Source organism: Pseudonaja textilis, chromosome 3 (genome assembly GCF_049901715.1).
Source record: "Pseudonaja textilis isolate UNSWEBS1 chromosome 3, rPseTex1.2, whole genome shotgun sequence".
Taxonomy (NCBI): domain Eukaryota; kingdom Metazoa; phylum Chordata; class Lepidosauria; order Squamata; family Elapidae; genus Pseudonaja; species Pseudonaja textilis.
In genome coordinates, this window is record NC_141992.1 from 129,438,135 (window position 1) to 129,465,650 (window position 27,516).

Below are 27,516 nucleotides of genomic sequence, written 5' to 3' on the forward strand. Positions count from 1 at the left end.
ACTCTGAGCACCAGAAACAGTTCTAACCAGAAAGTTAGAACTTGCTATTGTGTCAGCAATTATCACGCAGAAGAACCTGGAAGGAAGACATTTAGATAAATTCCTCTATAGAATGTGGTCCTTATATTCATTTCTACAGAAAATATGTTCAAAAAGGTAACTTAAATCTAAATGACTTACACACCCTTGAAATGCCTTTTAGACAAATGGGAGTATCTAACATTGATTCTCATCTTCACATTTTTCCTCAGATTCTTTTCCCACTGACTTTTATAACAAAAATAAATCCTAAGTAAAAATACTGAAGGAGTACTTAGGAAGCAGAAGGTAAGAATATTCATAATTTAAAGACATCAATTCTAGTTGTATTCTGTACACAGAAACCTCTAATTCTTTCTTCAAATGGAAATATGGACACATTATACTACAAACCTTTGAGCAAATGACAAGAAAATCCAACATAAAATTGCCCTATAATAGATAGCTGAAGACTACCTAAAAACCCACTTTATTTAAAATGTACCACAGTTTAAAAAAAAAAATCAGAAACAACAGGGAATAAAGGAGATAGCACAAATTTGTAAATTATGCTCTGCCAGTCATATAAGAGGGATGCAAAACAAAGATTTTTATTCACCTTAACCTGGTCAAAAACCCAAGTGTCCAGTATAGTGGCATCTTCAGCTGCAAAATCTTCTCTTTCAGCTTTATAGCAGTTGGTGTAAACGTGATCACCAGTAGCACCTGCAACCAAACATTCCAGTTGAAGAAAAGGATAGCTATATTTTTAACTCAGTTTCCCTAAGTCTTTTCAAAACATATTTTATCTTCACTTAAATGTACCTTAAAGTACCTAGAGTTATTTCACACCAACTTTTAGAAAGTGCGTATATACTTAGATGGATAATTTAGTTAAAAATAATTTTTCCTTCCAGATGATATGTAAACAACTACCAAAATGATGGGAAGCTAGCAAGAGGAGTCTTGGGCTTGTAACAAACACTTTATCAAACAAAGCATTATATTATATGGTCATTATACCATTGATACAACAACAAATTTCATGGCAGCCCAAGACTTACACAGTACTGCATGTATTGTAAAAACTTGTTGACTTTTTGAAGAAAATAAATCTGCCAATTATCTAGGCCAGGGATGTCAAACACGTGGCGTCACATTGTCATTACAACTTTTTTCACCTTCGCTAAACAAGGGGTGGGCATGCCCAGCATGTGACTCATCTGATTTAGGCAGTGTTTTAAAAACACACATGGACTAAAATAGTCAGAAGAATAAATTCACTGAAAATCCCAAAACAGTATCTGCAATTACAGTTCATCAGCAGAACATTTAGCACAGAGGTGCATGTTGTCATTAATTAAGAATGATCAAACTTTGTAAGTGCTACAAAGGGTTTTTCTGGGAAATGAACATTCAATTATTGGTTATTGCAATTAATTATAAATCTTTACTATTCTATAAATGAAGAATCAATAACGCTAACATAAGCTTACCTTTAGCAAACATAGGAAGAATATCTGGACTTCCCCAGCTCCAAGTATATTTACTTTCATTGAAAATAGAATCAAATTCCACTGGATTTTCTTTCCATCCTGTAACTCAAAAAAATGCACTGTCAAAGTTATTTGCTTTTTTTTTAAAGAGGGAAAAGTAAGATTTGGTGCCAGTTGTTAAAAGCTATAAAGGTATTATATTCATTTGGGGAAAGTGAATCCATAACATTGCATTTAATTAGCAAGTACATACTTATTTTTAACATGGGAAAATTGTAACTTTTGTATAGAAAATGTGAAAATATTTCAAAATTCCTGACACAGAAATAATAGATTTTCAATCTATTTTTATGCCAATGTTCACTAAAAATTGCCTGAAGAATCTATCTGAAAAACCTCAGTGATATTGGAAATTTCAAAGAAAGGTCTTATGCATATATAGTATTACGTAAAGTTGTAGCTTGTTTTAATTATGGCTTATTCATTAATTCAAACAAATAAAACAATACTGGATTCTTCTGAGTAATCTTTATTTGTTTTCCATTTGTTTCCTCAAATGTCTTCTTGCATTTCCAGGAATTTGTTTAAGGTCTAAAATCGGCATAAAAAAATGAGCCAGGAATCACAGAAACCAGAAGCAAATGATAGTTATTTTACTTTATTCTATAGGTCTTCATTCACACATCATACTAAAGCATAACTGTAAGCAAGAAGCCAACAAGCTATTGTTTCAAACTCTATTTACTTCCCTGAGCTAAAAATACGTTATCATATACTATAATGTAATAAATCAGCAATACATTATGTACCCTTGAGCCAAAGATGAGAAAATAAAAACTAATCCTTCTTTCCAAACACACACACAGAGGTATATATCAATTCATACATGTATACGGAGAGAGAATGAGAATGAGTTAGGACGAGTTCTGTTCATATTTATCTGAGAACAGACCCCACTAAAACTAATAATTTATTTCTTAGTAATCATACACAGAATTGTACTGCAAATATCATTTAGATACAGTAATAAAAGTTGAACACTAGTCTCAAACTCATAATACCTGACTGCATTTAAGTTGTGTTCTCATAATGGAAAACTGACATACTGCCATAATTCTATAAAGTAGTAGCTTCCTTCCCATTTACAAAAATTTAAAATAGGTGGATTTCAAAGACATAGACTGAGTTCTTTAATATACTAAAACGAAATAAACCACATTATGGTTTATGATGAAGCATGAGCTTACCCAGTTATGATTACAGTAATTCAATAAAGCATAACTAATCAAACTACAACTTAACCCAGCCATCTCATTTCTCTTTATATAAGAGGTCTTCTAGAATAATAAAATAGCTATAGGACACAGAGAAAATTACCACAAATTGACAATCTAATTTACACACAGCAGCTCCCATGTTCATTATATAGGAAAAGGAGCTGCAAAAGATATAGAAAGTCCTTTCTTTTTTGTTGAAATAAATTGGATGTTTCATACCTCTGGCAACAGCACTGACATCTTCATAAAATCCAGCTATTAGAGCAACATGCCCAGGTCTAGATTCTGTTGGAACACGAGTATGAGATACTCCCCAACTGCCTTTTGAAGCTATGATATTCCTGAAAGAAAGATTGATTCTAAATTAAAAGGCTGATGGCATAGTTCACTTACATTTCAAGTACTGGATCTACTTTAGGATGCCATGAAAAAAAGGGAACGATATCAGGGACTCAGCTTGTAAAAACAAGAATGCTCATATTTAAGTTAGACACGAAAGCTAGTAATTCAATTCAAGCATAATATTAAAGCACTTTTACATGACATGCATAGCTTAATCTAGTAGTTTTTCTGAAACTTGGCAACTTTAAAATGCATGGACTTCAATTCCCAAAATTCCTCAGCCAGCCATGCTGGCTAGGGAATTCTGGGAGTTAAAATCCACATCTTAAAGTTGCCAAGTTTCAGAGAGACTGTTTTAATAGAAGCAGTGAGTTAAAAATGTATAAAATGTTCAAACGTTAGGTTCAACACACGAAAGCAGAAATCTTTGATAGTAATCTTACTGTACTATTTCATTAGCTTGTTTAGCAGTCACTTGTAGGGATTTTGGTATTGTGGTTTTTTTATTCCATTTATGACCTCCAACCCTGATTATATCTTCATTACTATGAACCCATGAAAAAGAAATGGTTTAAAAAGTGGAAAGAACTTATACGGCTGAAATAGTTCTGCATTGATTCATTGAATCTGTAGGCTCAAATATCTAGAACACATCAGGTTGTCTATCCCTGCTTTAAACTATGCTCAAAAAAGTCAGACATAGAAAACCTGATGTATTCTAGATATTTGAGGCTACAGATTCAACGAATCAATGCAGCTGGTTTAAGCAGACAGCAGTTGAACTCCAATACATCTGGAGGACATTAATTTGCCTTAACAAAGTTGTAAGAATAATCTTCTGAACCAGATACTCTGTCTCTGCTCCTTCAGAATGGCACTTCCATTTTTAAATTAAATGCAGCATGCCATTACATTTAAAACAAATAATCTACAATTAGAGTAATCCTAGACTTAAAACAGTTCATTTAGTGACCTTTCAAAGTTACAAGGTCACTGAAAAAAGTGACTTATGACCATTTTTCACACTTACAAACTTTGCAGCATCCCCATGTGATCAAAATACAGATGCTTGGCAACTCTCATACTTATACTGTGTCCCAAGGTCATGTGATCACCTTTTGCAACCTTCTAACAAGCAAAGCCAATGGGGAAGAAAGATTCACTTAACAATCAGAGGTTACTAACTTATCAACTGCAGTGATTCACTTAACAACTGAGGCAAGAAAGGTCATAAAATGGAGCAAAACTCACTTAACAGAAAGAAATTTGGGGCTCAACTGCAGCTGTAAATCGAGGACTATCTAAACCAGGGGTGTCAAACTCATATCGTCAAGGCAGCATCATGAGACGTATCTGGACTTTTTCCCCCTTTGCTAAAATGGGCATGGGCGTGGCCAGCACATGACACATGACTCCTGGGGAGTTTAACAGCCCTGATCTATATTGTATGCTGGATAGATATTAGAGCATATTAAGACAAGAGTAAATGTGCTACCTTATAGCTTAGCATTACATATGAACTAAGCCTTGAAAATGCCACTTTCAAAAGGTGAAGGGTTTTTTTCTTACCTCAGTTGCAAAGCATGGTTTAAATTAAGTAAGGTTATCCACTGCTGAGTTTTTTAATACAAACTGAGTAATATACACATTCATGACATGCTAGAGAGGGAGACAGGAAAATATGCAAACCCAAGGCTGGATTCGGAAGACAGTCATTATGTAATTGCTCATAATTAGAACAGTTGACAAAATGTCATAGTTAAGTACTTGGGGTTTACCTCCCTTAAAGATAAGAACTAAATGATCTAATTTCAACACCTAGACTTGAATAATAACTTCTTTCATTTAGCAAGCAGTACTTATAACAAATATGGGAAGAAAAACAAAGTTACCTAAGGAAAGGTGCATTAGAATTGCCACTGCCGTCCAACGCATATAGTGAATCTGCACGTAGCCCATCCGCAACAAACAGTACTAAGCGTTGTGCAGGTGGCGGCAGCAGAATTTGATGAGGAGTCATTCCATGGACCAGAGGAGAGGTGAAATAAATGTCAAAGATAGAGATCAGGAACACACAATGTACCAGAATACCAGCAACTATAAAAAGTTGCTTATTCATGGCGATATGTTGTCAGCGAGGATGTGAACAAGGAATCCAACACTAAAAAACAATCAAAAGTAATTATAGGTCAGTGAAGTAGGAAATCATTGTATCCTGACAAACATTGTTGATCCACAAATAGCTAATAATATTCAAGCATACTGGAGGACGAGACTGCTTGTTCATGAAAAAAGGTTGTGCAATCACAAGGACAGGTAGTCCTTGATTTACAACAGTTGATTTGGTTGACTGTTTGAAGTTACACTGGCACTGGAAAAAAATGACTCATGATCCTTTTTCACACTTACATGCATTGCAAACATCTCCATGGTCACGTGATCAAAATTCAGACACTTGGCAACTGATTCATACTTATGATGGCTGCAGGACAAGATAATCATGGGATTATCTTTTCCACCTTCTGACAAGCAAAATTCACTTAATAGGTGTGTTAGTTACTTAATTTCAGTGATTCAGTTAATAAAAGCAGGGAAAAGGTCATAAAATGGCGCAAAATTCACATAACAACAATCTCATTCAACAACAGAAATTTGGGGCTCAATTATGGCTGCAAGTCAAGAACTACCTGCAATGCAATGACAGTCTGAAAGCATAGAAAGTTTGCAAAATTTCTGCTTTAACCATAAAAAAGAGATTTTTTTAATGTGTTTCCCCCATATTGTCAAGAAGTTCCTTCAAAAGATTTATTTAGTCCTAATGCCAACATACGTGCATTGAGGTGTTGCCTGCATTATTAAGCCAGTGTTTCTTAAATTTATTTCTCTCAGGATCTTTTCCCATGTTTAAAAATTATGGAGGACTCCCCAGAAGAGTTTTTGTTCGTATGGATTACATTTATCAATATTTAAAATATATTAAAAATTAAAATTGATAGATTGGCTGCCACAACTATTTCTCACATTTGCTTGATAGGATTTTAAAGTCACCTTGTGTACAGCTGGGCAGCAAATATGTTTAATAAATAAAATACATAAAAATATTATGTTCTGTTTTAACAAAGGCTAGTAACCAGTTTTGATTTTTCAGACTGCTGAGAGATCCACACTGTGTGAAACATTGAATTAAGCATTGGAGCAGCTAATTAATTTAAAATCTTGAGCTTAATTACCTTATTTAGTTATTAAATTATTAAACAATAACAGGCAATCAGAAGCAATTACCTTCTAAAATAAAACATAAACATTATAAAACTAATGAAACACAAATAGAGTAATTAGTGGAAAAAATGCTTCTTTCTTAGAAGCCTAAAATAAAAGTAACAGGTGGCATTTATAATGAAAAAAACCATATCAGAAACATTTATTTTTTGCTGTGCTGTGCTGTGCTTTGATGCAATTTTGCAGCATTGCAGATCTGTATTTATTTTCCTCATTCCCTCATCCTTTCTTTTTCTTTTACAAAAGCTGATATCCAACAAAAAGCAGTTGATTAATTGCTTAATTGCTTTTCACACCATTAGGAAATGATGTGAAAGAAAATGGACAAAATACATTTAAAACCTGAGCCTAAATTAGGCATAACAGTGTACTCATAGAACTGGCAATCAATGTTTTTCAATATAGGCACGCAGTAACATGATTCTGATATTATATTATTACATTTTCTACCACCTAAAACTCCCAAAATTCTCTCTTCAAGAGATCAAAATAAAAATAACCATCTATAAAAATATACCCACTGAGTCATCCACCCCTGAACTATGAAGGCCAGATCTCAATTAGCTATCTCTCCAAAGGGCCATTTGGAACTTTTGTACTTTGGACACTGGACTTCATCACATGAACTTGCTCTTTACAAAAGCTGCCAAGCCACTTTGGATCAGAGCTAAATTCTACCCCACTTCCCTCAAAGCACCAATTCAAAACACAGGTTAGAGTTTTGGGGCTCTAAACCAAGCTCCAAGAATGCAACATATTTTTTTTTTAAAAAAGAAACAGATCAGGCAGTTATTCTCAGGCAATTCCATCATTGCTTGACAAAGAACTGCCTATTTCTTCCAGTAAAGCTACAGGCTAATAAACTGGTGAAAACAATTTTGGCTGCAGCCTTCTATTGAACCAGGTCCCTTTAGGTCAGGGGTATCCAACCTTAGCAACTTTAAGGCTTGTGGACTTCAACTCCCAGAATTTCTCAGCCATCATGGCTACTTGAGGAATTCTGGGAATTGAAATCAATAGATTTTAAAGTTGCCAAGATTGGACACGCCTGTTTTTAAGCTGAATAAAAATGTAGACATACTGAAGCAAAATGCAGATCTTATTTTTCCCAAAACTACTCTATTTAATGCCTAATATCTTTTGAAAAGTTTGCCTCACAAAGCTGGGATGTTGACACTGCTTTGCTTTTTTAAAGGCCAAAATATTAATCTTTATAAAATATGTCACCATTCACTAGCCATTTCTATTTATGTTTTCAACAAGAAAGAAACATCTATAAAGATTTGTCAGATGAATAGGGTAAACAAATGAAAGGAGATATTTAAAACACAGAAACAAGTCACAAAAAATATTTTAGTCACGTTTTTCAAAAAACCTATGCTCCAATGAGCATTACAAGTCTGCTATATATAATTTAAAAGAATCAACTGAAAATGCATTTTCAAATACCATAACATGCATATTGCTAAAAAGTGTGAATAGATGCTATTTTTCTAAATGGCAGGTTTAAAAAAATATCAGAGATTATTCAATCCAGATTGTCAAGGAGATAGGAAAAAATTAATTTATAAATAAGCACAAACCAAGCCAAAATGTCACCTAAGAAATTTATGCTGAAATTGTTGCTACTATATTGTTCAATAGTAAGGACTGCCTTGGATGTTAACCAGGTTCTATGGTTCCCCATTCAGCTGAAATGACCTTCTAAATCATAGATAAATACAAATTTGGATCCAATACCTTAAATATTAGAAAAAATAATTGTAGAAATAATCAAGACTCATGCACTCTGCTCACACCCTAAATCAATATAAATATGTTTGCATGACATAAATTAATATAAATATGTTGCATGAGCTATCATGATATATTTGATAAGATATTTTTTGAATGACTCGTCATTTGTATGCGTCTAGGTAACTAATGTAGTCCCTCAAAAGAGCTTCCAGACAAGATTTTCACTGATTATTTTACATTGCAATAATACATGTCATTTGCTTTAAATTGTAAATACAGCTAAGCAATTCAGAAAACCCAAGGTAAAAAGGTCCTTGAGAATTAAATATTCGATTAATATCATTTGATTTATCCAGCTATGTCTCTGCATCAACAATTCCCATGCAAAATCTCTAAGAGACTTATGCAATTTATTACAGGTTTGTAGGTAATGAAGCCCTAGTGCCATCTTTTAGAATCTACTGTTCTGAACCAGGTAACTCTGGCTCTATTTAGCAAGATCTGCAATATTCCCAAAAGCAGTTGACTAAAAATATAGTTTAGACTACATCATTCACTTTAGTAGATTTGAATCCTATTTCAGACATTCCAAAGCAGGAATGTCCTCCATATACATATATACATCTTACCATTCCAATGGTCCTAGCTATTATCCCATTGGATTGAGATTAGAGGAACAGAATTTGGAGGATACCTAGATAAGGGAGGCTGCTGTTTAACAGTTTTTTTGTTTTGTCTATTTACCACTCATAACAAAAATTCATATAAACTCCCCTTGACGTGAAGTAGCACAGTTCATATTTTAGAAGCAATATTTTAACCCACTGTATTGAACTGAGCTAAGACAATATTTAAAGTTCAACTAAAATATAAGAAAAATTAAAGTGTATATGTGTGTGTGTGTGTGTGTGTGTGTGTGTGTTTTCTTAAGTTTTCGTGGGTACTTACATGTATGGCATTCAGCTTTGTTCGGGTATTTTCCCACGTCATTGTAGTTGTGCTTTTAAAGTTGTAGCCGATGGCCAAGTTCAGCATTTTCCAATTCTAATTGCTGATTCCTGGCTTTCAGTTCAGATACCTGCTTCTTCAAGCTTTCAGCTATCTTCTGCAGGGCCATTTTCTCCTTCAGTACGGTCTCTGTTTTTTGCTTTTGTTCCTGGAGCTCTCGCTGATGTTCTCTTAGTAGCTCTTGCTGTAGATGCTCCATTTTCAGGGTGTGCTTCTCCATCAATCTTTGCAACTTCTCGTGGAACCCATTTTCTAGCTCAATTTTTTCTTCTTGGCAGATGAGATGGGGCGGGGCGTTGGTTCTTACCTGATACGCTTCTTTTCATAGAGCTGTCGAGAGCGTCCAGGTTGGGAGGAGCTCCAGTCTCGGCTCTCACAGGCTGAGCTTGAGATTGAGGAACGCCTCTCACCATCACGTGGTCCTCCGGGCGCTCCCCAGTTTTGCGAAGACGAGAAGGAAGGCCCTGTTCTCATCTTACTCAGGAAAAAAATATTAGTTCGCTCGGTCGAACAGCAAGGTTTCCCACCAGATGGCCTATGGGTGGGGCTGGACGCTCTTGACAGCTCTACGAAAAGAAGCGTATCAGGTAAGAACCAACGCCCCTTTTCCATAGAGCCGTCTCGAGCATCCAGGTTGGGACATACCAAAGCTTGGCTAGTCCTGCGGGCGGGCTCCCGTCTGGAACAGAACCTCTCCTGGAACCCTGATGACCCGCTGGAGGGCATGCCCAACAGGAGAACCCCCTGGAGGTTGGAATGCCTCAACAAGAGGGCCTAATGAAGGAGGCGGGGCTGTCCAGAAGGCAGCCCTGCCGGGGGACGCCAGCAGATGCTTACTGGGGCCGTGTGGCAAGGAGGCTAGGTAAGATCGGCCAGGACCCTGTTAGGGACCCGGGTCGAGGAGCCCGGGCAGGGGCGAGGATGGGAATCTTCCCTGAGGGAGACCTAGCCGGGGTCGAGGGGAGGAACCCTCAATGACCGAATGGCTACCATTGCGAGGATGGCGATGTGACGCCCTGGGGTGTTATGGGATAGACCCCTGATGGGAAACCCCCTGAGAGAACTCCAGGTCAGACTGATGGAGGGGAGACGTGAAGTGTTCCCGAACTGTGGCCTCTGCTGGTGGGGACCAGGTCCGGATCCGCCCAGGGCGAGACGGTCGGCCCTGCTGAGAGGCCAGCTGACCGAAGGCCGCGTCATCTGGGGATGAGGGTTGTAGAGAGGACCCGGGCGAGGGATCCGTGTACCTGGATTATGAGACTGTGGAAGGCCGGGAGCCCAAAGAGGAACCCCAACTAACATGGGGTGGGGGTAGATGTGTTGCCGGCCAGATGCCCTGGGGCAAGGTGAGGAGGACAAGAGTGCTCCAGGCTAGGAGCCTGCGTCCGGGAGCCGTATGGCCTACCGGGAGTCTTGGTATGGAGAGGTAATGCAGATATGAGGATGAGGCTTCCCCAATGGTTTGGGCAAGGCTGAAGAGAAGGGATTTTGCAGGGGTTAAGTGTCAGAGTAGAGCCTGACTAGGCGAGAGGGCTGAAAGGGATTGGCTTTCTTGCTCTCCTTCTTCCTTTTTTTTTGGGGGGGGGGGGCAGCCACCTAAGGGCGACTGCATTATCGGGAACGACGGAACGAACCTCTCCCGGATCCCCGGGAGGGCTTCCTGGAAGAGGTACCTCCGGACCTGTCTGGTGCCGAGCGGTCGGGAGGCCTGTAGGGAGAGGATTGGTAGTACCTGGGGAAGGAGGAGGAACGGAAAGAACCTTGGCGAGAAGAGGGAGAGGAACCTCTGAAGTCAGACCTCCTAGAAAGAGAAGGGAGATACTTGCGTTTGTTACGGGTTTCGGCCAGGAATGGATCGAGAACCGGTCCAAATAGCTTCCCCCCAGAGATGGGGGCTGATGCTAGCTTAGCCTTGTTTTTTACATCCGCCTGCCAGTGGCGGAGCCAGAGAAGGCGACGGGCAGTGACCTGGGACGAGATGGCCCTGGTGGAGAATTTTGCAGCCTGGAAGGTGGCGTCGGCCGAGAACTCGGCCGCGGCCAGGATCTTGGCAATGTCCTGGTGCGCTCTAAGATTAGCTGTGGGAACGTGCTGCTTGAGCTGCTGGAGCCACTTGATGGAGGTTCTAGTGAAAAAGGACGTGGCAGTGGAGGTCCTGACTGCCCAGGCGTCAGAGAGGTGAGCGTGGCGCAGGGCCAGTTCAGCTCGTTTGTCCTCGGGCTGGAGAGCCTCGAGTGACTTGCTGGGAGTTGAGCGGGAAGCCAGACCTACTACAGGCTCGTCCACCGGGGGTCGAGCAAGGTAGAGAACTGTGGTTCCAGATTGAAAAACCGCTTGTCCTGGGCGTTGGGAGGGGGAGGGGGCCCCGAGGAGGCTAGCTGCCTTGAGACCATGTCAGAGAATATGGGTGGGACAGGGATCACTTCGGTTTCCACCACAGGCTGGGAGAAAATAGAGTCGGGAGGAACCCCCGATGCCGCTGGGTTGGGTGGGGGGGGAGGATTCAGGCCCGAGGTATTCCTGGCCTTGAACAGGAGGGACCTAAATAGGTGCGGTTTAAACAGCCCCAAAAACGTGGGCTGGCCTGGAGTGAGGCCCTCGTCCTCTGACATGTCCCCTTCTAGGGGGCCTGCTCCCGAGAGGAGCTCACTGTCTATGATAGACCCCAGTTCGAGATCCTCCTCGTCCCCAAAGAGGGTAGGGTCCCCGGGTTCCTGGGCCTCCATCTCCAAGGGCAGGGTCAGGTCCCCGTGGAGAGCTACCTGACCGTGCGAGGCCGTTGATCCTTGAGCCTCGGGAGCCGCAGGCCGAGGGGCCAGACCGGCCAGCTGCTGATTCTGTTGCGCTATCCCCGCTGGATGGCCAACTCCATCGCTTGTTTCAAGTTTTCAGGGATTTCCACCGTGGGAGGTGGGTGAGGCTCCTCCGGGCGTAGTCCTACAGCAGAGGGGGGTAAGGTGGCCTCAGAGGCCTGTGCAGGCTGTGAGGAAGAGGCAGAAGCAGGGGAGGAGGGAGGAGGATGGGTGGAGGTTGAGGGGGTAGAAGGATCCAGAGGCACAGAGCTTGACTCTTTAGAGCGTCTGTCAATCTCCTTCTCAAGGGCCCTGTGTCGCCTAAGGGCATCCCTTTGAGAGGCTTTGGATGCTTCCTGTGCTTGTTTGCGCAGGTGATGAGATTTGGCCTTGGCCTTCAGGGAAGTGCCATGAGATGTATTGTCGTCTGCCATCTGGAGAGGAGAAGAAAAGGAAAATTTTTGATTAATGTGAGGTGATTAATAGGTCTAGATACGGCCTAAGCAGGAGCCGCGAATCCCAGTACTCTTTTCGTACCCCACTTTGGTCAAAGGCAACAGAGTTGTTTTGCCACGTTGCTGAGAAGTAGGGCCTAGCCCAGAGGCCATTAGCCAGGAAAGAACGCCAAAAAAACCTGTCCCTGCCGGGCGGACCGGGGAAGGGGAATGGCAGAGCTGCTATCTCCCTTGCTGGGGAGAGGCTGTGGAGCCAGTAGACTCTTATATCTAGAGGAGTACCAAGGCAGGATTGCAAGGTACAAGTAAGAATTTGGGCAGTCCGAGGATCTGCCCAGGAATCAAAAACAACGCAGCCTGCAGGTAGGCCTCTAGCAGTGGCAATCGGCCCTGGGGCCACCAACAAGTAGTTTCAGGAATGCGAGACGGTTGCACGTCTGGATGCGGCCTACGTAAAGGCCGGGGAATCCCAGTGCACGTTTCACACACCCCTTTGGTCAAAAAATTTTTTTTTATTTAAAATAGAACGTTGTTGCACAGCGGGGCCTAGCCCAGAAGCCAATCAGCCAAATTTTGAACGCCAGGCAGCTACCCCTGCCGGACGGACCGGGGAAGGGGGATGGCAGAGCTGCTACCTCGCCTGCTGGGGGAAGGGCTGTAGGGCCAACTGACCCTGGTAAGCGGAATAGCCGGATAGAGGAAACGAAAAAAGGAGCAGAGATAAAGGCAGTCCGGAGTCTGCCTATCAGTCAGGATAAGAAAAACGGCCTGTTCTGGGCCTCTCGCAATGGCGGCAGGCCATGCGGCCACACACAAAATGGCGGCGGCTCCTGGGCACACCCAAGATGGCGGATGCCACAGGGAGCCCGAAATGGAGGCCGTGGTAATAAAAACAGCCCCAGCGGCGGCAATCTCCCAACTGAGGCCACAAGAAGACCCCTGGGAGAGACAGGGAAGCATTCCCTGGACTAGAAGGCATTCGCGGGGGGGAAACGGCGAAAACAGTAAGGCAGGAAGGGAAGAAGCGACCTCGCGCGGGGCGAATAGGCAGCAAACGAAGGGGGGGGCAGCGCTCGAAGCGCTGGGCTTTCCCCTGCAGGGACGGCGAATGCGATTCCCCTGAAAGAAGAAAGACTCCCTGGGGAGTTCAAACCTCAAGGTCCTGTGCTGGGTGATAGCAGGGTCCAAGTTGAAAGAAGAAAAACTCTGAGGTGCTGAAATGACCAGGAGCGAGGGAAAAAACAGCCTGGCTGCCACGAGGCTGAGCAAAAAACTGGGGAGCGCCCGGAGGACCACGTGATGGTGAGAGGCGTTCCTCAATCTCAAGCTCAGCCTGTGAGAGCCGAGACTGGAGCTCCTCCCAACCTGGACGCTCGAGACAACTCTATGGAAAATCTGCCGAAACGTTGCTACAACTTTAAAAGCACGACTACAATGACGTGGGAAAATACCCGAACAAAGTTGAATGCCATTCATACATACATATACACACATACACACACACACATAAAAGGATCCATTAATTGTTGCACCTTGGAACTATAAAATAATTCCTTATGTGGCATAAATTTGGTGTTGACTGCTAGCAACAACTTGAGTAGGTCATTCCAGGATGCTCTTACCTCAACCTGACCCTTTAGATTCCCTTTTCATGCATCCTTACCAATGGTCTTGAATTCATTGCATAGTTCCACTGGTTCTCTACAAATGACATTCAGGGCTTAAAAGCAATTTCTGGTGTATTTCCTGATAATGGTGGTAATATGCTGAAGATAACATTGTGAGTGCTGATATTGTTCTTCAGCTTTATCTTGACTTGAAACTTGCACATAAACATATGTTCCATAGTCATCCTATAGCCACCTCTTTTCTCTTGTAACTCACTCTTCCACCTCCATGTAAGAATAATATTGTCACTGTACTCCAGTCAACATTTTTTAAAAATTTCTTTATACAGTATGAGCAAAGGTCTCAAAAAACACTGCTGTTCGCGCTGAAAACCACTAGAGGACAGGACTGCCTTTTTTCTCTTTAAATGTAGTTACAGAACATAGGTAAATACTGGAACTCTATTTTATAAATTGTATGAAATACTACAAATTAGAGATCAGTTCAGTTAAGGGTTGCTAGGAATAGTGAACAAATTTGGGTAATTTAATCCCCATGATATCTACCCTACCACCTTTTTCTGCCTATTCCAGCGCTCACCAAATAATTAGAAGACCTTTGATGCGGAAGCAGTGGCAGAGTATTCACATTATTCTCAAAGAAGGAAACAGGAATCAGCTTTCCAGCATCTCTTTTGTGGCTTCTAGATCCCTTCCAAATTAAGTGGGATCAAAAAGTTTAACTCTTTCTTTTTGAAAATGGGCATTTGTTGGAAGAAAGCCGAAACATCATAATTTGGGAAAGCCCAAACACAATAATAAAGCCCAAATGCAATCATTAGATTTTCAATCCATAACAGTGACAATTATGCACTTGTGACACGAACTTTTTAAAGCCAAGGTGCTACATGCTTTGTTATATGCCACACAATGTTGCACTTAAAAGGACACTCTTACATTAGAAACTGCACAATCTAAGTTTCTGGGACGTTTACTTTGATATTCCCTGTCCATGATCTGTGTTGGGCTTCTAGGTGCCTCCCCATCTGCCTGAGGCACCCTTCACTTCGTACCACGCTGTATCTCTGCTCAGATTTTGGCTCCCTCTTGTCTCTGAAGGTTGGAGAAAGAATGCCTGAAAAAGGAGTTCAGCTTCCCTCTGTGCATGGAAGAGAACTCGGACAAGGTGTTCTGGGCAAAGAATAGACGCTAGGCCAGAGTGATTTCTAAGAGCTCTTTACTCAGTACTGCCTATGAGGCAACTGAACTCCCTGGCCGACACAGCTCCTTTTATAGGAAACTGATCAGCCAACAACCAATCAGGAGAGAGTATTTTCCCACTCTAACAAAGGACCAGAATGAGAACTTCACCTGACAACTATATACACCATATAAAATACATAACAAGGATCTGAGCCCTCTTTCCCGAAAGACAAGAGGGAATCCTCTTGGCAGGCAGATGCAGCTTGCAACCTTCCTGCGAGCTTCCCCACTGACTTTCTGGGGAAGTCGATAGAGAAAATTGCAAATAATGATTACAGGATCACAGGGGGGTTGGCAACTGGTCGTAAGCATGAACACTTTGTTAAGTACCCTTACTGTGATCATATCATCACAAAGTGGTGATACAATATTTTCCTATGGCTGAAAGTACTTTACAAGCCATAAAATATTGTTTCCTAGGCTGTGATTACTCTGGAATGTTGTTAAATGAACATAGGCCTGTTCAGATTGTTCTGATATGTAATTGTGCATTACCTATGGGTTGATCACATCAGAAAAGGAATGATAGCAAAATTTTGTACCATCACTGTAATCATTTTAGCTTATGTCTGTATATTTCAATAAACTTCAAACTGGGGGCAGAGGTGCTAAGGGACAAAATGGGTAAATTTTGCATCTAAAATCCAAATCTTGCCCAAGGGTATTATTCCAATCCTGTAGGACAGCTCTTTTCTGATAGAAGTTGTATGCCAAACTATGCTTTGCTAAACTATTCTCTAAGTAATAATTTGCTTAATTATAGTTTAAGTGAACTATAATGAACTAGGTTCATAAAGTATGCATGATCTGAACCATGATAAAAACAACAGTGGTTGAGCTCATATAACTCCCTTAAGCTCAAATCAAACACATTTTTAAACAATGTGCTTTAATTTTTTGTTAGCATGCTGAGATCTACCAATGGAATTCTCATGAAAAAGGCAGAATTCACACAAATTGCAGCCCTTTTTAGTTAACCAAAGTTTGCTGAATAAACCACAATGAAGTCGATTTACAAAAACAATAAACATAAACCACAGTAGCAACAATTTCATTACGTCTTAATCCTAAACCAAAAACAAGCAATCCTACTCTGAAAGCTTTGCTTGTGCAATCCATCCACAGTAAGAATTTGCTTGGTTACAGTAGCTAGCTAATCTTGATGTCTTAAGGTGGGCAGAATGTGATCCAGAAGTCCTTGGATAGATCACCAGGAAATCCCTGCTGTATAATAGCCTTGGAAATCAAAAAAAGATTGTATTTATTCATCCTGCCTTTATTATTTTTACAAATACCTCAAGAGAGCAAGCATATCCAACACATCTTCCTCCTCCTATTTTCCCCACAACAGAACACTCTGAGGGTTGGGCTGAGACAGAAGGAGTGACTGACTCAAAGTCATCCGGACGGCTTTCATGGCTAAGGCATGACTTGTATGCATACTACTTACATACTATTGTCAAGAAAAATGGCACCGAAAATCAAGTTTTGCTGGAGACTTGAGTCCATGCACACACATTTTGATGACTTCAAATGTTCTTAACTCCACCAATTGAATGTATTTACAATATATTAGTGTCTACAATAATGCATAGCTTATCATGTTGTTGCTGGCATCCTTAAACACAAGGGATCCAACCACTGCCATCTGCACCTCTATAACTGTCTTGTTTGGTTCTGCAACCCAACAAAACAGACACAGACTTCAGAGGATAATTAGGACTGCAGAAAAAACAATTACTACCAACCTGCTTTCCATTGAGGACCTGTATACTACACGAGTCAAAAAGAGGGCTGTGAAAATATTTACAGACCACTCACATCCTGGACATAAACTGTTTCAACTCCTATCCTCAAAACGACGCTATAGTGCACATCAGAACAACTAGATACAAGAACAGTTTTTTATCAAACACCATCATTCTGCTAAACAAGTAATTCCCACAACACTGTTGTGTAACAGTTTAGTAACTATTTACTAAATCTGCATTACTATCATTATTAATCTTCTCATCACTCCTATCACCCATTCCCTCCCACTTGTGACTGTATGACTGCAGTTTGTTGCTTGTATCCTTAATATTGACTGTTTCCTCGTATGATTTGATTGCCTATTTGTACCCTATGACTATATTAAGTGTTGTATCTTATCATTCTTGATGAATGTATCTTTTCTTTTTATGCACACTGAGAGCATATGCACCAAGACAAATTCCTTGTATGTCTAATCACACTTGGCTAATAAAGAATTCATTCATTTATTCATTCATTTTACAAAAGTCAAGCTTCGCTGGAAACTTGAGTCCACGCACATACACACTTTGATTACGTTGTTGTTAGCATGCTTAAACCACAATGATGGCACCAAAAGTCAAGCTTCGTTGGAGACTTGAGTCCATGCACACGCACTTCGATTACTTCAAGTGTTCTTAATTTCAGCAACCCAATGTGGTGACAATGTATTAGTGTCTACTACAATAACGCACAGCTTATCATGTTGTTGTTGGCATGCTTAAACGCCAGGGTGCCAACCACAAAGTTTGCAAGCTACTGGCAAATCCCATGGACATAACCAGTCTCCCATTTCCCACCCAAGTCAAAATGTACCGAACACTCCCTGCTGACAACAGATGCGTCAGGAAACAGAACATTCAGCATCATTACAGGAAGCGACTTCTTATTTGTGTTGCTTACCTCGCTCATTCCACCGGCTACTGCGAGGACGATCGTTTCCTTGGAGACATATACCGACCAGCAAAAAACATCTTCGCCACGCTTGGCAGGTAGGGAGAAAGTAACGGGGGAGGGGGGGGGAGTGCAGAAAACAAAAACGTCCACGGGCTCCTTACAAGCGATCACCGCTCCGTAAAAAACCACGCTTTGTTTTCAGCAGCGTCACAGATCCCAGGTCGCGAAAGCAGCCAAAGAGTATCGCGGGATCTCTAGGAGTCACGATGAACTCGGGAGATTTCGTGCTGGACTGCTTTCTCATTTCACCGCTCTTCTCCCAAGGCTGAGGGGAGATCTTGAACTACGATTTCCAAAATACTCTGCCAGCATCGGATCGGAATTCTTGAGAGTTGATAATCGATCTAGACTAGAGCAACGTTTCTCAGTGTTGGCAATGTTAAGCTGCATGGATTTCAACTCCCGGAATTCAACTAGCTGGGAGTTGAAATCCACGCATCTGGAAGTTTAAAATAAGTATGCTTTAAAGACAGGAAATCTTAGAATATGTTTGGATCACAATTACATGAGTCCCGGTAAAAATGTTTAATAGCACACGTTTCTCATCCCGAAATCTGTAAGGGCAGTGTCCTTTTATGGGATTTAATTTGCCTGTTACACAATAAAGAATTACAGAATATAGACTTGCATTCGGGACAGTTTGAAATGGTGAAGGAGGAAATTACAAGGGGCAAAGAGGATGTAACTTAACTATAATCACCCTTTGGCTTCTCAAAAAGTATAGAAATTTTATGACATGAGAACAGAACACTTGTTTTTACTGTAATACGCTCAACTATATATTCTTTTAAGTACTGGAGCTGCTTAATTTCTTATGGTTCTGATGTTTGCATCTCTAGAGCCAAATCCAGAACCTTCAGTGTTGTTTTTTTCTTCCATTCTAGTGACTGAGCCAGGTCATCTACATGCCCAAAGTGGGACTAGAATTCAATCTCCCAATTTCTAGCCCGATGCTACCAAACTGGCCCTCAGAACTTCCATAAACCTTTTCTGTTTCATCCCATAGGTCCATAGCCTTTGATCCTGAATGCAGGTAAATAATTGTTAAAGAGAATGTTAGAGTATATTGTGTGAGTTACAGTCTCAACCCATGGTAAAAAAAATAAGGCTATTATTTCTTCAGGACGATTGAAACTTTTTTTAACAAAAGGAAAACATTGATTATGTGCCATCAAGTTTTCCATTCCTAGCTACCTTAGAGAGTGTCATAGAAAAAAATCTATCCCTAACTTAATCTTTCAGGTCTCAAAGGGAAATAAGCTACTGACCTATAAAGAATAGGAATTTCTGCAATATTTTCATCTTCCTTCATTAGTGTTGGGAGATTACACTATTTCCGAATCTGCTGCCATAACAAATTTATGAAGTTTTCTATAATTGCTTAGCAGCAGTTGTCCATTTGGCAGCACAAACCCTTGGGGAGGTGGGAATGGCATTGAAATAACAGAGGGAGCCTCCTCTTCCAACAATAGTATAGCAGAGTTGGAAGGGACCTTGGAGGTCGTCTAGTCCAACCCCCTGCTCAAGCAGGAGACTTTATAGCATTTTCAACAAATGGTTGTCCAGTCCCTTCTTAAAAGCCTCCAGGGTTGACGCAACCACAACTTCTGAAGACAAGTTGTTCCACCAGTTGATTGTTTTCACCGTCAGGAAATTTCTCCTTAGTTCTAGGTTAAATTTGGCAGCCCCTCAAATATTGGAACACTATCATATCACCCCTAATTATTTTTTACTAGACTAAACATACCCAATTCCTGCAAACATTCATCTTTTAGCCTTCAGTCCCTTCCCTTCAATAAACTTTTCTGCACTATTTCCAGAGTCTCAAGATCTTTTTTCTTAATATTGTAGCGAACAAAATTGGATGCAGTATTCCAAGTGTGATTTTACCAAGGCATTTTAAAGCGGTAGCATAATTTCCCATAATCTTGATTCCTCTGTTCATACAGCCTAGAATTGTTGCTTTTTTTTTTGACAGCTGCAGCACATTGCTGCCTCATACAGATAGCCCTGTATAGCTTACAACAGTTCATTTAGTGACCGTTCAAAGTTACATCTTCAATGAAAAAAGTGACTTATGACCATTTTTCACACTTAGGACTGTCTCAGCATCCTCTTGATCTCGGGATAAAAATTCAGATGCTTGGCAACTGACTCATAATTTGCCCTGTCCTGAGGTCGTGTGCTCCCCTTCGGCGACCTTCTGACAAGCAAAGTCAATGGGGGGAAAAAACCTGTTTCAGTTAACGACCTTTACCAACGGCAGTGATTTGCTTAACTGTGGCAAGCAAGGTCGTAAAATGGGGCAAAACTCACTTAGCCACAGAAAAGTTGGGCTCCATTGTGGTCGTAAGTTGAGGACGACCTGTAGTTAACGAACGCCCTCCCCCCCCATTCCCCCTAAAACGATGGGGAATCTAACTCCCACAAGCCTGCCGGTACCTCCAGGAACCGGAAATAAAGCGCGGAGGATCTCGCGAGAGTTCCTATGCGGAAACCGAGCTCGGAAAGACAGGAGGCACCCGGGCGCGCGCGCTCGCGAGAGAGAGCGAGAGAGGGATTGGTGGGTTGTCGCCGGCTGCTGTGGTAACAGGGTTCGGCTGGGGCGCAGCTCGGAACAGCGCGCGGCTCTGGGGGAAATTCCTCTTCTCCCAAGATGGCGGTGGTGGGGGGCGGGGGAGTGAACCCCTTCCTCAGTGACTCCGAAGAGTCCGAGCCAGAGGAGACCAGGCCGGGGGGCAGCAGCAGCAGCGACCCCGGCGTCTCGGGCGCTCCACTCCCCGTCTCTTCTTCCACCTCCTCTTCGCTACCCCTTCAGCAACTGTTGCCGCCGCCGCCTGCACAGGCCGAGGAACCGCCCCGGGTGCCCGTGGATGCTTTAGCGGCTCAGCTGCTGCGCGACCAGTTCGTCTTGACAGCTCTGGAATTGCACACGGAGCTTCTGGAGAGCGGCCGGGAGCTGCCTCGCCTGCGCGACTATTTTTCCAACCCTGGCAACTTCGAGCGGCAAAGTGCGGGCGGCGCCGGAGCCCTGGCACCGACTCCTTCCGCCTCAGGAGCTCCCGGGATCATAGCGATGGTCGGAGGCGGTAAGGAGCCCGGCGCCGGACAGCTCCGTAAGTGGATAATCGTGCTTAACAAAGAGAAGCTTAGAAGGAGACCCTCTTCTTTTTTTCCCCCCTCCCCTTGCCAGGTTTCAGCCCTCGGTTGACCTTGGCTTGGGTGTGTGTGTGTTATTTTCAATTCCCCTCAATTGGCGTCGGGGCGTTTGTCAAATCTTCGTAGGAAAGAGGCAGGGATCGTCCCATGGCATGCGTGAAGAAACGCCCCGTGAAGAAATGCTCGATTGCATTACTAGCACCAATACCCGTTTTTGCAAAAGGCGGTGTGACCTGCATTACACCACATTAAATACCTATGCGCAGGGATCTTCAAACTGGCCACTTTGAGACATGTGGACTTCAACAGTTAAAGTCCACAAGTGTTAAAGTGGCTAAGTTTGGAGACCCTTGATCTGTGGAGATTCTCGGTCATCCAGGTCATGCTTGTCCCTCTTAAAAAAGCACCTTTGGGTCCTCACATTAAGTACCATGTCTGAACTGAGGGGTTCTTGGTACTCTCTAAGTTTGTTTTCTTGCAGACATTTCATTACCCTAACTAGGTATCATCATCAGTGCTACGAAGGAGTGCTGTCTGCTGTCAGTTTATATTCTGGTGTTTTGCCTGTCTATGTGGGTGGGGGTGGACACAGACAGACAATTCACCAGAATATAAACTGACAGCAAACAGCACTCCTTACTGGCACTGATGACGTTCCCTAGTTAGGGTAATGAAACGTCTGCAAGAAAACAAGCTCAGAGACCACCAAAGACCCCCTCATTTCAACCCTGAGCTACAAATAGTCTCCTTCATTGGTACCATGTTGATCATTTAGATGACATAGATTGCAACTGCTACCTATTATGAGGCTTTTTCTATTTTTATGGCAAGGTTTTTAAAGGCTATGATGGGTTGAATTATACAGCGTAAGTTAAAAGTAGTTCATGAATCACCGTAGCAAAGAATAGCAGTCCTGTGAGTTCAGCTGCTTTGATAATCTGAATTTTATTTACATACACAAATACAATACTTTCACCTTTCTCACAAATATTTTAGTTCAGAGATAAATTTGAGAGAGACTCTGATAACTAATTTTAGGAGGTCATCATATGAACTTGCTATGGTATTCAATCTTATTCTGTCATTATGTGTTTGGTTTTATTTTACCCTACTTCATGACTCCACTAAAGCCAGTTGTGATTTAGTGAACAAACTAGCAGTAAACATAGTGTGATTTATAATGATAATCAAGTTGGCGTTGACTCTTAGTGAGTCAACCTCTTAATGAGTCAACCTCAACTTGATTACCAGCATCAAGTTGGTAGATTTTTTTTCATGATGATTTGCCCTTTATCTGGTTTTTCAGGTTTTATAATGGTGTACACATTACCTCTGTAATCATGTCCACATACTATGCTTCTGGTTGGTCCCTTTTTCTTTCCATTCTCAGCATTATAGATTACTCAAAGAGAGCTTGGTTATACGTAATACGTCCAAAATGTGATAATTTGAGCCTGGTTATTTATGCCACAAATAAGAACTCTGAATCAATTTGATCATTTATTTTCTTGAATATCCCTGATATTTTGAGGAGTCTTTGGTAACACCAAAGTTCAAAAGCCTCAATATTGTAATACAGTATGTAAAACCAGCCCTGAATTCTGAATCAGCTGGTGTTTTTCTGGTTCCTCTTGCCGTTTGCAATTCGATAGAAACTAAAAAGTCATAGCTAAAGAAGCAGCAGTTTTTAATCTGTACTAAACTATTGGCAAAACAAAGATATTAAGTTAATACACTTTATTGATTTTAGCTCTTGCTCTTTCAGAGACAACATCCTGAAATATCAATGCAGGTACATGTTTCATTTTAGAATACTGTGGCACTATAATTAATGTTGAGATATTGGGTTAGATAATATAAGTTTCATTGAAAATGTATGTGTTGTGTATAATTGCTTATGGCTTCAGATTGTGGGAGGATGTTTGGACAATATTCAGTAAATCCTGTTTGATTCAATGTAAGAATAATAAGAAATGTTTCCATGCAAATGTCTCCATCTTTTCAAGATTTAGTATCAATATAGTGATATTTAATTCAGCTACATTGGCAAGGCCACACATAATCATCCTTAAGTGATTTTTAAAAATGTTAAGTCATTTCTAGTTTGTACTGGAAGATTATGAAGAAATATACACTGGGCAGTCAACAACATATCTCATTAGGTGGCAAGTGTCTAATAATGTTGAGTCAGGAAAGACTTTATGTAAATGATGCCATGTAAATGCTTCTAAGAAACACAATTACCAAGAAATGCATCACTGTACAAAGTCAGGTAGAATATTTTAAGTATTTCAGCAGTTTAGAGAGAGGACAGCATTTGTGATTCTATTGAGAAGCTTCCATAAATAACACATCTGCATGCACACAAACATCTGCGGCAGCCAGGATTACACCCATATTAGAATTTTTGCAAAATGTCTTTATGTTTCTGTTACTATGGAGAGTAATAATTTCTTTATTTAATCACATTAATAAAAATACGGAGCTTTTTAGTGTTTGCAGATAACACTAAAATCATAAATGTTATTTGTTTAGTTTTTTATTTAGACATTTTTTCTAAGCCAACATATGGATTACCATAAATTGTGACTTATTTATAGCAAATAAAATCAGCTCAATATCTGATACTGATAAGGTACAAGGATCACAATTTTACAATACTATACTTGTGACTTGGCTATTTTTGTACAGGCAATGTAGGACCAGCCAACTCACCACCTTCCTTCTGTGAATTGAAAAACTACAGTGTAACATCTAATTAGCAAAACATAGGCTTTAAATATATTGCTTACTAAAGCTGCTCGTATGCATATTTATTTGCCAGTATAGCTGGTACTAAAGTTTCAAAGCCAATTTTAGTATTGTATAAGAATAATGAATGTGATTTAGTATTATGTTAAGAAAACACATTTTTCTTAAGGCAGGGGCTTTTTTAAGCATCTGAAGATCTGTGGTTTGATACTTGATTTTTTAATAGCATACAATTACCAATTATTTTGTAAAGCAGTCATGTGATACAACTTAGGAGATGGCTGACAGTGGTAATGTAGTTTCTTAGTTTGATTTTACAGCTTTTACAGCTTTTTGTTAGCTTTTTGTTAGTATTTGATAAGATTTTATTCCTAAGTACTTGCTATTATTGCAAATACTGAGGACTTTATTTATTAATAATTTAGTTAATGTAAATTAGGGATGTCATCAGGCATATTCACTGTTTAGTTTAGTTTATTGTCATTGCACCTTGTAGAACAAAATTAAATGCCAGCTTTAGTGTACATTATAACTATAAAAATAAAACACAAACATACATCCTTCAGATTCGATACAGTTGAATTGAAAACCCGATATTGCATTATATTGCACTATACAGTAGAGTTACTGCCCTGGGATAGGATATTGTTTTGTAGGTTGTAATACAAGTAATCCTTGACTTAACTATAGTTCGTTTAGTGACTGAAGTTACAACAGCTCTGAAAAAAAGTGACATCATTTTTTACACTTGCTACCATTGCAGCATCCCCATAGTCATAGGATTAAAATTCAGACACTTGGGGCAATGGACTCATATTAATGATTATCGCAGTGTCCTGAGGTCATGTGAGCACTTTTTGTGACCTTCTGACAAGCAAAGTCAATGGGGAAGGTACATTCATTTAACAACCATGTGACTAACTCAACAACTGTAGTGATTCACTTAACAATTGTGGCAAGACAGGTTGTAAAATGAGGCAAAACTCACTTAACAAATGTCTCTGTAACTGAAATTTTGGGCTCAGTTGTCATAAGTTGACTATTAACATATTACCAAAGAATCCTGCAGCTGTCTGCCTTCGTTAGGCATTATCTATATGCAGAACATATCCTTAGAATAAAAGACACCAGAATTTCTTGCTGATCTTTTCCTGTTCTTTTGCCTGGCAGAACTATGCTTCACTAGATATCTTTGCTTTCATGTTGACAGCAGAAATTTATATATAGATTCACCCAATTGCTCCCTGCTTGTCCATCAGATTTTTACTGAAATTTAATAAAAGCCTTCTGACAAATGTTACCTTTAGTTTTTTAGCTAAAATTACATTCATAACATTTTTTAACAAAATTAGCTAAATTTTCTTGTTTCTCCGCTGCAAAACCTTGTGCTTAACTGAACAATGGTTCACTAAATCAACATGATTGAGTTTACATAATATATTAACTAGTCCATAGATTTAACTACATGGGCTAAACCATGTTGGCTAATTTGGGGAACCAGAATGTTATGTGTATATACCCTATACATTGTTTCTCAATTTGTTGCTTCCCTCTTTTGTTCTCTTCACTGATGATTGTATAAATTGTTTTAGCTATTGGTCATAAGTAACTGTTCCTGTTAATCTTTCACCACTAATTACAATTGAGGGACTCAGAAAAGGTATTTCAGAGTGGAAAACCCCAAAATTTTCTCCTTTGAACAAAAAAAATCATTTATCATTTTAATAAAGTAGAGTATATTTATATTCATTAGACATGGTTCATATTTTCTTTCAGTGTAAATGAGGAAATGATTGCAGCTCATAAAACAAATGAAATAGAAACCAGGAGACTTCATGTAATTACTCCCAAGAGTTGGAGCAGTTATCCTGCGTAATTTGCTTGTCAATGAAATAGTACTTCAAAATTGTGATTAGGCAAAACTAAACATATTGGCACAAATGACTTTAATCTTGAAAAAAATGTCAGATGCAAATACTTTTAGCTTTTAGCAAAGTACACCAAGGATTTAATGTTAGGTTAGCACAACTAAAAATTAATAGGTAATTAAAAATTAACTACTTTTTTATATTCTTTAATTCTTATTCCCAAAGAACAATAAAAAAGGCTGATACTAATTAGAGGCCATTTCTTAGGCTGGCATAATTTAAAGTCAGGTCTTTATTTACATTACAACATAGTATTTCAAGAATGATTTTAGACAACTATAGAACTGCCATACCCATATAAGTCTCACTGTTTTTAGTTGTTACTATATAGTCATCTTCTATAGCTAATTTTTAATTTTATAACACCTTACGTCTGTACTGCAACATAAAATAAATGAGGGAAAGCATGCTACTGGAATTCTTACGATTAATCATTCTGTTCTATGTAACCAGAAAAAAGAAAAAGTTTAAAGTAGAAGAGTCTGCAACATGCTGAAATTCTGTCCAAGTATTTGATCATTAAGGAATTCACCGTTTCCTTATACATTTAACCTTTACACAAACATTTAAGCTTGAAGATTTTTTTTTCCAAGTCACTTATCATAAGTCACATGTAAATCAGCCTCTAGTGAGCAGTAACTAACCCAGCTGACAAAATATTATTCACAAGAGATAAATGATAGTCACAGTGCAAGACTAGCAGTTAATAGAGTACTGTATTCCTTCTATTCAAGAAAAAAATATAAATATTACAACTGCTGTCTCCTAATAGTTTGAAGAGGGGGAACTGATAGAATACTTGTGTGTTCTTAGGAAAATACCAACCTGTAACAATTTTGTTCTCTGTACACACAGAAGAGAAAAACAGTATAACATGAAACATCATCCTTCAAAATTTTGATTGAATTAATTCCTAACAGTATAAGTTGGGATATTATCAAAGTCAATAATGTTTATAATCGGCCAACAACAGTTTAAAGAGCTTTTTGCACAACCCAACGTTTGATCTTAAATAAAATGTTCCATTGGGCAATTGCCAAAAGCACTCATCATATATTTAACATGTAACACGTTCACACATCATCCATGTCTACTAAGTCTGCTATTGTGTAGAAGTCTGAACTAGTAAATTGTTTGAGTACAGAGTTAGTACAGAGATTAAAAATAGAGAGTTAAAAATGCTAGAAGCAGGTTTAAAAAGTGTGTTTGAGTCAAATCAATGTACACATACTTGTTATTTGCAATTCCTAAACTTTAAATACACTTTACCTAGGATCTTGTGACATTATAACAAAGGCTAGGTCAGCACTTCCTTATTTGTTTGGCAACACACTTTTTTGACTCTTAATTCAAAATACTGCACTCCTATATAAAATATATCCATTTTACCATTATTGAGTTTGGAATAGAGATACTACCCACTAATTTGATATCTTACTCTGAAAGAAATGTTGTCATGATAGTAACTGTTAATAAATGGCAATAGTCCATTGCAGAGTCTTTTAGAGTTTCGGCCTCTGGATTAAATCAAACCTTTAAAATCAGAAACTGCCACGTAAAGGGTACCTAAGGGTTACTGCTTTATTTTTAATTATATGTATGTTGGGGATTCTACAATTCTCAAATCCTCTCTGTTGTGCAGCAGTTAATTTTTTT

The 27,516-nt window shown here is 40.0% G+C and overlaps 2 protein-coding genes across 9 annotated transcripts in view; one reads left to right on the top strand and one right to left on the bottom strand.

Annotated features, from left to right (window-relative positions):
• Nucleotides 1-18,456, bottom strand: part of PIGN (phosphatidylinositol glycan anchor biosynthesis class N) — a 77,520-nt gene extending 59,064 nt beyond the window's left edge. Inside the window, exons 1-5 of the mRNA XM_026701071.2 lie at nt 17,969-18,456; nt 5,026-5,294; nt 3,011-3,132; nt 1,515-1,613; nt 638-744 (exon numbers count right to left, since the gene is read on the bottom strand). Coding sequence (XP_026556856.2) covers nt 638-744; nt 1,515-1,613; nt 3,011-3,132; nt 5,026-5,252 — 555 coding nt within the window. The 5' untranslated portion in view covers nt 5,253-5,294; nt 17,969-18,456. The remainder of the gene's footprint in view (nt 1-637; nt 745-1,514; nt 1,614-3,010; nt 3,133-5,025; nt 5,295-17,968) is intronic.
• Nucleotides 18,457-20,496: 2,040 nt separating this feature from the next.
• Nucleotides 20,497-27,516, top strand: part of RELCH (RAB11 binding and LisH domain, coiled-coil and HEAT repeat containing) — a 76,562-nt gene continuing 69,542 nt past the window's right edge. For 6 of the 8 annotated variants that reach the window (XR_015743084.1, XR_015743085.1, XM_087930753.1 and 3 more), the window contains exon 1: nt 20,592-21,138. Coding sequence is in view for 5 of the 8 variants with exons in the window: in XM_087930753.1 (XP_087786879.1) it covers nt 20,679-21,138 (460 nt within the window). In the remaining 3 variants the exon portion in view is untranslated. The other 2 variants (XR_015743086.1, XM_087930755.1) reach the window with 1 other exon arrangement.